The sequence below is a fragment of the Cynara cardunculus genome, unplaced genomic scaffold, assembly GCF_001531365.2.
Source record: "Cynara cardunculus var. scolymus isolate 2C unplaced genomic scaffold, CcrdV1 Un_Scaffold_1081, whole genome shotgun sequence".
In the NCBI taxonomy this organism is placed as follows: Eukaryota; Viridiplantae; Streptophyta; class Magnoliopsida; order Asterales; family Asteraceae; genus Cynara; species Cynara cardunculus.
In genome coordinates this window covers 104611-115413 of record NW_020200675.1, presented here as the reverse complement: position 1 = coordinate 115413, position 10803 = coordinate 104611, and the positions used below count along the sequence as shown (strand labels likewise).

At 32.6% G+C, this 10803-nt stretch overlaps 1 protein-coding gene across 1 annotated transcript; it reads right to left on the bottom strand.

The window, feature by feature from the left end:
- Window positions 1-2379: 2379 nt before the first annotated feature.
- On the bottom strand, window positions 2380-7223 carry LOC112502210 (annexin D5-like). The gene is made up of 6 exons (XM_025106066.1): window positions 7015-7223; window positions 5363-5508; window positions 4828-5043; window positions 3912-4127; window positions 3696-3785; window positions 2380-2774 (listed from the first exon to the last, which is right to left on the bottom strand). The coding sequence occupies exons 1-6, from the start codon at window positions 7088-7090 to the stop codon at window positions 2568-2570; spliced, it is 951 nt and encodes a 316-aa protein (XP_024961834.1). The 5' UTR covers window positions 7091-7223; the 3' UTR covers window positions 2380-2567.
- Between the last annotated feature and the right edge of the window lie 3580 nt (window positions 7224-10803).

Genomic DNA, 10803 nt, shown 5'->3' with positions numbered 1-10803 from the left:
ATTTTGATAACTAAATATATTTACTAATAACAAAAAAATATAAAAATAATTAACATAATTAACAAGTATTGTAAATAATAAATAAATAATATTTACGAATAAATGTATAATTGAAATTAATTAATTTATACCTAAAGAATTCTTGCGCCTCCAATCCTTCGTGTTGTGCTTCTTTACATATTTGGTCCTTATACTTTAAAAGAAATATTTTTCACCAGAAAAGACATCAAATGACTGATACTTATAATTTAAAAATGTTTTAATTTTTATAAAAGTATTCTATAAGGATAGAACTTGTTCGATTTAATCCTTAAAAAGAATAGAATTTGTTACATTGTCCAACTTCGTCTTAACAACTTATTCATAATGTCTTAATATGAAACACAGTTATTGGTTTTATTAATTTGTAATCTCTATTAAATGCTTTATTAGGATGGCTTTGAACGATGTAGTAGATCATTCTTATTATAATGTTCACTAAATTTCCTTCTTTCTTTTTGATTTCGCATCTGTTACAATTTATAAATAATACTCAATAATAATTAATTCAATATGAGTATTGTCTTAATCAATCATTGATCTAAACAACTTCAAATGATTGGTTGATTGACTTATGCACCTCTTTGTTACTGTTTTTGTATTTTCATGTTTAGCAAATACAACTCAATCCATCTACGCAAAAAGTTCTGATTTGTGAACTTTTAAATCAATAAGTTAAATTATTCGTTTTTTCTATATTTATGTTTTTTTTTAATTTAAGAAATCTGTAAGAAAAAACAAAATAAATTCTTATCAAACCCTTAGCGATTAGATAATTGAACACTCAAAATACCTTTGGAGGCCATTCATAAACAACTACATATTTTCGTCATGGCATACGTCCACTTGCAATATCGATATACAAACAAAATGGAACGTTTAGTGTGTGTGTATATAGACTTACTATTATACTACAAGTATATTTGTATAATGCGTTTAAATATATCTCAGTTTTGTCTATTGTGTGTGGCTTAGGTGGCAAAACCGTGATATGACTTTACCCAAATATATGAATACTTTTCATAAATTTAAGACCGGTCTGGTGGTTAGTTCATTGTTATGTTCAAGCCTTTTGTTGTAATTTGTTAAAAACATAATAAATCTGAAATTAAAAGCTAAAAACTAAGAAAATGACACTAAAGAGACTCAAACTCGGGTCTGAAGTGGAATAAAAGTCTTGCAAACCAACCAAAACAAGGAGACTTGTGTACTCATTGTAGTTTCAAAATATATACAATGACACATAACAAATTGATATCGTTGCACTTTTCATGATTCTCTAATTTTTTACATTACTACGTAGAACGAAGCAGTGACACGAGCCACTGTATGCTCAACTTTTGGTCCGTCCCTGTGTCCTAGGTTCGATCTTAGTCCTCCAAGTAGCCTCATCCGTTGAGTGAGACAAAAATCCCCCTCACATTGGTGTTCTTGGAGGCAAATTCCATGTGAGGCCACTAGGGTTGACGGTAATCAACTTTTTGCCCCAATATATCTCAATTCCAATGTTGAGAACTCGAACTATGAATCATGATTCATGTTCATCTTAATTCTTTGTTTTTTTATATAGAGCACTTTGCTATGTCATAGGGCATGATGTTCATGTTGTATTTGAACATGTTTATCAGTTAGTTATATGAAAGTCAAATGCGAAGCTTTGAAAGCTGTATGTATACAAAAATAAGTTGCAAACTTGAACTTTAAGATATTTTAAGAAAACGAGAGTTATAATATAGTAACAATATTAATATGAATACACTCGCATGTAAATATGCACATGGTCGAAAAATTGAAAACCCTATTAAATTGGGGGAAAATTATTGATATTAGAATCAAATTAAAGATATTAAAATACACTTTTTGATATAATCTGTTTGTCAAATGTTTTATAATATAGTAAATATATTAGTATGAATATCGTCTCATGTCAAAATACTCGTGATCGAAATTTTGAAAACCATATATTTTCACATTTTGAAATTCAAATGTTGTTTACTTCACATTCGGTACGTGAAGAAGATCAGGGGTGGACGTAAGATTTTTGCCAAATGGGTGCACCCTTAAATTGAATCAAAATGCACGCAAAAGCCCCTTGATACTTTTAGCTGCACTTCGCTTTCGGGGAATTTTTTAAAGTTTCTTAGTGTGCACTCAACACCTCCTAACCCGTGTTATAATTTAACTAACAACCCCATATATCTTGTTGTGAATCCAATTACATTAAATGCACAGATGATTTCACTAAAATCACCAACATAATCTACCTATTTTGTTTCATAAACAAATACCTTCCTTTAAGTTATGTTATTCGAATTAATCAAATGTGTATGGATCGTCGACTTACACAACTGCACATTACATTTGATAGTTGATACTATATAACATCTTTCAGTTGGCAACAAATACACACAACACAATCGTAGAGTTACAATAGACACAATAATTCAAATGCACAGATTATTCAAACACACTGATACCACCACGAAGATCTAAAGCTAGATGGGAAGGGAATAACATCGAGACACTTGCTAGTGATGATTCGGGCCCAAGAGCGAAAGAAGAAAGGTTCGGTAATGGCCAGATGTCTCCGAGTGAACAGCATCGTTCAGACTTTTATGATGCTTCTTATGATACTCGGCCTTAATGTACTGCATATCAATCTCTGTTCTTGTAACGATTACTCTTATCAGCGTTTTATCAGCAGTTCCAATCCCCTTCATTGCTTTACGCAGGACCTGCAATCGTAGTATTTCAAATCAACAATAAGCCTAACAAGATGGTCTCGGATGGAGAATTTGAACCCAACCTAAGGAAACCAAAGTGATCTAGTAAATTTGCAACGGAAGTGGACGGACTGTGATTAAAGAACTTTGGCATCGTTGCTATTTTGAGAGAGAACTTTCAAAATTTCCATTCTAAGCAAAGTGGTCCCATTTTGATAGCTAGTTACTTGAAGGAGGTTCAACAAATACAAAGTTCCTTACTTTCCTTAAACCGTCGGTTTTTTCAGGAAACCGACATTATACCACAACCTTTGCACGCAAGGCCTTGACCGTACATCACATAACGCGAATCTAAACCCAGAAGAAGAGTAATAGTTGCCTAATAGTTGCCTAATAATGCCCTCTTTTAAACCCCCAAGTGTTTGGGCCGTTGACCTAGTCGTCCCTTGAGCCTCATGAAGCATTATGTATTCATGTCTCAGGTATGATCCTGCTAGGTGCTCTCAACTCCTTTTAGGGGTATGTCGGGTGGCTGAAAAGTAAAGTTTCTCTGGTCCATGTGAAGAGGGCGCTATGCATATAAAGTTTCTCATGTTTCTCAGCTTTGGTGAGGTTTGAACCCTTGACCTCCCGAGAGGCTGGGCACATACACTTCTTGTGGACTAGTTAGGCAAAAGATTTCAACTACCATGGTAACCAGAAAAACTAAAATCAGTTCCCTCTTCAACTGAGAAAGGAAAACTCGTTTGACAATTACAAATATATCAATTTGTTCTTGCTCATCAAATATGCCCTTAACACAGCTTCTAAATGGCCACGAAAGATCAAAATTAACTCAAGTTAGATTTAGTGAAGTCCAGATGTGTCTTTACGTACAAGATAGGAGAGAGAGTATGCAAAGCAAAACAAATTTTGGATACATATAAATGATACCTTAGCGAAGTACTTCCCAGGATTCTCAGCACATTGTAAGATGGTGACAAGGGCATGCTCAAAGTTTCCCGATGTTTCACTTTTTACCACCTGCAGTAAGTAAATAGGGTGTGGGTGTGTGTTTCGCCATTTTAAAAGAAAGAAACATAGTGTAATTAAACCGCCCAAAATTATGCCAAAAACAAGATAAAATAAGGCTCTGTCACGAAGACTTACCTTCTTCAGTTCCCTCCCGTACATACTATGATATGCAGAACTGACAGCAGCAAGGTGTGCCCGACTTCTTCCACTGAAAATGACTCTAAAAGTCTTCTCATCGGTTCCCAGTCTCTTTTCCCCAGCTTTATACAGAGCTTTAGCATCATGATCTACCATCGTTCTATCAACTTCAAACCCTTCACTACGAGGTGTACTTAAATATGCCAGAAGCAACTGCACAAGGAGAGTCAAGGCCGCAAATTATTGTCTGGATATTAAAGAGTTAACTTATTCTGTATACCAGAACTGAAAACTATTTAGATAAACTTTGTAAGTAATAATATTGACACGTGAAGACTATGGATGTGGGAGAATGCAGAAAAGTGTGTATTTCAAACTATATCTTCATATTTTAATATAAGAACGACAAAACAAAAAATAAAGAAATAAAACTGAAACGAATCTTTCACTAAATGTAATCAGCAGTAAATTTAAACGAGGCCAAAACTTGATAAAATATCATGTGAACCTAGCCTACATCGTTACATATAAGTAAAGCTATAAAGATTAATGAAGCTTGCCTAATATGACTGTAAAGTACAAAATGAACGAAACAATCACAAATTTATACATCTATGTTGATTTAAATCCCAAAGTAAAAAAGTGTTGTTGGCATAGATCTCTCAAGAAGCCACTTAAAAATCATATTGAATGATCAAGATACATCCCTATGCTTACACTAGGATCCAAGAACTTTTTACTAGTTAACATTAATTATGAAATATGAAATTATGTCCTCCGTCCGTCCAAAAAAATGCAATGTTTGACTTGGCACAAGATGATTTGTTGGGGAGAGGTGCCTTTTTTGGGGCAGATGGAATACTATTTATAAGCAAACAGGTGAAACACAGAAAAAGAGTGCGTAAGGAGCAACCTGTTCAAGGTCCCCAGAAGCTTGAGCTTGAATGGCATGCTCAAGGTAAGTACCATGAAGGGCATGGTAAAGTTGCTTAAGATGTTGCAGCTGGGTTGGAGTCCGAGAACATATGACTTCAGTAGCAGCTTTTAGATCAATGTCAGTAGTTAAAGCATCTCGCAGTATGATTGCATCCCTTCGTGCTGGATCGGGCATCCAAAGTAAGACTGCTTTCTGAAATCATTGGAAATATCATTTCAATCTTTTTCCCCTTTGTCCCTTTCCAATTAATCAAATTTATAATGCAATCACAACTTACCTTCTTAGAATTAAAGAATAAAAGGACAAGCTCAACCATAGGTTTATCGTAGTAATACTAGTTATCTTTGTGTTTTCTGGGACTAGGGAGGGATGTCATAAACTATTGATAGTTTCAAAACACAAATGTTATAACTCGGTAACTTCACATTTTCGATCTTAACAGTTAAGAACAGTGTCAGATGATATTTAAAGAAGCAATAAAATTAAAGAAGATATACTACAATGATAGTACCTTGACATTTCCACTAAGCTCTGAAGAGAGTCGTTTGGTCAGGTCTTCAGAGTACATAACCTTATATTCATTTGCAATGAGAGCACGCTGTGCTGAATCACGATGGGCAAGAATATTGATAACAGCTGAAGTGTCACAACCAAGTCCTGAATATACCACACATTGTTATTTCTCAGTCATCCATGATTGAGTATGAATAATTAATAAAAGTTCATCACATTACAGACCCTGAAAATCATTGAATGAAAGATATATCTCAGCAGATTTTGCTATTTGTGTTATTTAACAGATAAATATACTTGCAATTTAAAATGAAAAGATGGTATGTTGCCTTGTTGTGTGAATTCTCTAGTCTTTGGTATTGTTAAAATCTCTCTTTTTTTAAGACAGAATAACTCAAATCAAAATAAAAGTTAAAAAATTATCCATTTGACCTTTAAATGTTAAGGCTGAATGAAACGATTAAGAACATCTTCAATAAGAGGTTCTTATATGCAAAAAAATGCAGCGACTTAATGACTTATAAGAACTACCATTGGAGAAAGTTCTTATAAGTCATTCAAATCCTTGGAGTTCTTGTACAAAAAAACTTGGTTCTTATCTTGATTTTGGTGTTAAATGACATATTATTAGGTTTTTATGTATTTTTTATTTGTATATCCATATTATCGATGTTGAAATAATACATGGGATCCACAAATGAAGGTTCTTATTAGTTGTTACCATTGTAAAGTCTTATGCTAGTTCTTCAATTGCTGAGTTGGCAATAACATAACCAGAAAAATGCAGAAAAGAGAGTCTTATAAGTCACTCCATTGGAGGAACCCTACTGCAGAACTCCATTCTTTCATTTAATGCAAAGCCATTGCGGATTTTCTTGGCAGTTCTCTTGGGCCGTTGGGATTAGACTTAGTCAAGGTGGGCGTAAACGGTCCGGACACCCATGGTTAACAAAAAAAACTATCTAATTATTAGGAAAGAAAATGTTAATTAACATTTTATTGTACAAAAAATAATTATTGCGAGTTTCATTGCATCTTTTTGTGGTAGCCATAGATTTGCCTAAATTTCTCCGTGTAGAAGAACGAAAGAAAACAGGGAGAGTTGGTAGGTACATCTTCTCTGGAGTGACAACCCTAATATTTGGGGATTAAAGCAAAAAGCAACAGTAACTATAAAATCATAGCCAAATCATCAACAGTATATTTCGTAACGAGAAAGAAGAAAGCGACGATCTCATTTTCGAATGTTGAAACTCGTCAATTCCAACTTCAAAATTGATACGAGCTTCGAAAAAAGTACAGTCTGCTAATCAATTGGAAATGATGTTGCATTTGCAAAGTAACATGTTTCACATAGCTCTCCTTCTTCCTCGTTTGGAAAGGAATGATTAGTACAAGAATCATTAAGGACAATTAAACACCGCAAATCATCCATTATTGAACGGCAATTGAAACAAAATAGAAAATTCCAAAGCTCAGTTTCGTCTCGTTCAATCAAAACTTCCAACAATATTTGAGTGCTTCCATGAAATTGAAGTAGGAAACATGAAATTGTGCTCATAAGTTAAAAAAAACAACTGATCGTATCGCTGATAAGACACGGAATTCGGAAACATAAGTGGAAGAGAGGTGAAATGGAAAGAGGGTTACCCTTGAAAGCCTTGTATAAGTGCATAGCGTCATCACGAGGCGATGACAAGACTGGTGGGATAGTCAAAGTAGCCATTGTAGGAAGGAGCCTTCTCTCTCTGGATGATTGAAATTGCAAACTTGTTTTCTCTCTAATCGTTGAGTTACAGGTATGTGTAATAATGGCAATATTTGCTTTTAATTTTGATAAGACCAAACCATTCTATTATGAACTTCTGTTGGACCACATTTTCCATTCATAAAACATGTGAGATCAATCATGTAGCAATGGTTCGCTCTCCACAACCACATTACAAAATCCCGATTAAGAGGTGTTTAAAAACCATAAAAATCACACAAAACAAAGTAAGAACTCGCATCCTTGTTCAAAAACTCAAAATACATCGATGACCTACACAAAATTAACAACTATATTTTTCGATTTTTCTTGAATTTGATCCTAAAATTCATATAATTTATGAAAACTAATGTGACAAATAATACTTAGCAATCTTGTGGGATTAATTCAAGTGACAATAAAAATAAAGTATTTTGTAATTCTTCTTAAAGATCACAAATACAAATCTTGTAAGACCATTATAGATTTTTCTAACTGTTTTTCGGACCTCCTAATATAATAAGTTGGTCCAAATATCTCAATTTAAAAGAATTGATTTAAGCATCACTTTTGCAAATTCTAAAATTATATAATTTGAAATAAAAATGAAACGATATGATTGGTTGTTTTATATATACATATTTGTCGATTACCTACTCCAATCCACCTCAATAGACGGTTGCCGCCCCTCCAATTACAATCCTTTGCGTTTCCCCTTTTTACATTTTTGGTCCTTGTACTTTGTAACGTAACATTTTAGTACCAAAAAGATATTAATAGTATTGAAATTCTCTTATAAATATCTTATGAACCAAGAATCTTACACGATAAAAATGATGATAAGAATGGAGAGTCTTACCTGGTAAGTGAAGGTGACGCCTCTTACCCGGGTAAGCGTTTACCAGGTAAATTGTTGCATGGGATACGTTTTGATGTACTACAATCTTATCCAATAAAATAAATTATAGTATTGACTCCTAACGGTAAGCACTTACCGGTTAAACATTTAGGTAAAAAGCCCCTTAACATAAAATATAAAAACTTAAAAAGAGCAGAAATTATGTTGATTTTAATTATATCTTTTAAATGATTAGTAAATCGATGATATTTATATATTATATAAGACTTCGATTCATAATCTAAAAGTTATTAAATTAATTAATTATACAATTAAATTGAAATCTAATTAACTACTATGACCTATATGTTAATTATAAATTTAATCATTCTTTAGACAATACATTAATATGCAAGTGGAATTTGATATTCTTTTTAAATAATTTTGATGAATTAATTGAGGTGACGAAAAATATTTGTAATGGATTTGTGTTTATCATATGGTTTAGTTATTTTAACTTTAATTCAACCCGACATTTAATATGATAAAATTTCCGATCAACATAAACTTGGAAGAGTCGACTTTGAATCGTTGGGTATATGGAAATTTACTACATATATAAAACGACCAATATCTACTTATGTTACTTGAAAAAGAGTATTCTTTTTTATTTAAAAGTGTTTCGACATGAGTGACACACTTTTACTACTTCTAAGTTGTCATGTTCATTAGGATGTGGTATTTGAGATGATAGAATAAAAACATTAACCAATTAAACTATAACCCCTACGAATCTCTGCATGCAATCGGGAAGAGCAAACGGACAGAGGAGGCCTCGCTCACCTACCATACCACTTTTAGGGTAGGGTAGGCTAAGCAAGCTACGATCTAACGCTTGCCTCCGGTGGCTAACCTAGGTTGGGGCGAAAACTCCAAAACTAGGGTTCAAGAGGGGTCTATGTTAAGTAATATTTCCCAGTAGCTTCGGGTGTTGAATCTCGTGCAAGTTAGCTGTTAAAGCACTTTCTCTCATGAATTGAAAGAGTTTCATCTCATATAGGTAGGGCTGTAAACGACCAAACGAACACGAACGGAGGCTTGTTCATGTTCGTTCGTTTAACTTAACCGAACAAACGAACGAACACGAACGGTAAACGAACGAAAATCTTTGTGTTTGTGTTCGTTCGTTTAGAAATAAGGTATGTTCGTGTTCGTTTATGTTCGTTCGTTAACATGCCAAACGAACGTAAACGAACGAACATAAACCAACGGGCTAAACGAACAGGTTAAATAAACATAAATAAATATTATTTAAATTCAAAGTAAATAAATAAAAGATTATATATTAAATTTAATATATAAACGAACATAAACGAACGAATATAATAAACGAACGTAAACGAACGGTAAATGAACAAACGTTCATGAACATAAATGAACGAATGAGACTCTTGTTTATGTTCGTTCGTTTAACTAAACGAACAAAAAAAATTGTTCATGTTCGTTCATTTATTAAATAAACGAACATAAACGAACTTCCCGCCGAACAGTTCACGAACAGATTTCTGAACGTTCGGTTCGTTTACAGCCCTACATATAGGGTCATGATCAAGTTACAACCTAAGATATATGACAATATTATGTTAACTGTTCGTATTTCATTTACTGTGGTTTACATGGTCATCATCTAAAACCCTCATCTTCTAGTAATGCATCGGTTTTTTGGATCCGCTCAAACCATCATCTTCGTTCATAAAATTCACCATTGCTATATATAACTGCTACGCTCTTTCCGTTACAATAAGGTTTGTTTTTTAGACATTTTTAAGTAACATTTTTCAATGAGTGTCATATAAGAAAACTAATATGGTGATTTAATAATAACAAAATAATATACGTATTTATAAAAATTTAATATTATATATATAATTAAAAAAAAATTAATACTATATTAAAATATCGTTTATAAAGACCATCTTTATTGACATCTAAATAACTTTAAATACCTCTATAATTTTTAGTGTTTTAGTATCGGATTGAAGATAAAAACACTCCATCTTTGTGTTTTTAGTGTTGGGTTAAAAATGCCGTAAACGGATCATTCTCGTTGTAGTGCTCACTCAATTTCTTTCTTTACTTTCTAAACGTATAAATTACTCTTTTAATTATACTTCCATGTTCATCAGATACAACTTAACTCAACGGAAAAATCTCGATTTGCAGGAAGCCTTGGGACATGAAGCTTTTCGCTTTGAAACCAACCGATATTATTAAATAGTGAATAGACAAACTTCTTGAATGGCGATGTTGGTTCTTGTGGATGTCAATCGACGCTACTACTACTACCTTGATGAAGCAAGTAGCCATTGTTTAAGTTTCTTTGTTTGGCTTTACTTTGATATCTATAAAATCCTAACCAAATCACAGGATATGCTCTTATCTTCGGAGAGTTTAATAACCTGGCTTATGAGTGGTCCCTTTGTATATGCTCTCTTTTATATATATATTTGCTAACTACATGCATGAAATAGATATTTGTTATTCAATTATTGGCATGATATTTTGAACTCTATATTTATATCTAAGCATTTGACAAAAACTCTTAAAAACATTTTTTATGCATGAAGTATTGTCTATTGATGCATATTACTTAAAATTCAAGATTATAAGTAAATTGAACGTAAGTACAACTTATTAAAGCTCTATATTTGAATTGTGTAACTAACTGCGAATAAACATAATTAAATAGAGGATAAACATCTCATTTTAAAATTTAAAAAATTTAAAATATAATTAGGATAATTATCGAGTCATAACAAAATAATTAATTATTATTTTTATAAGAAAATTATAT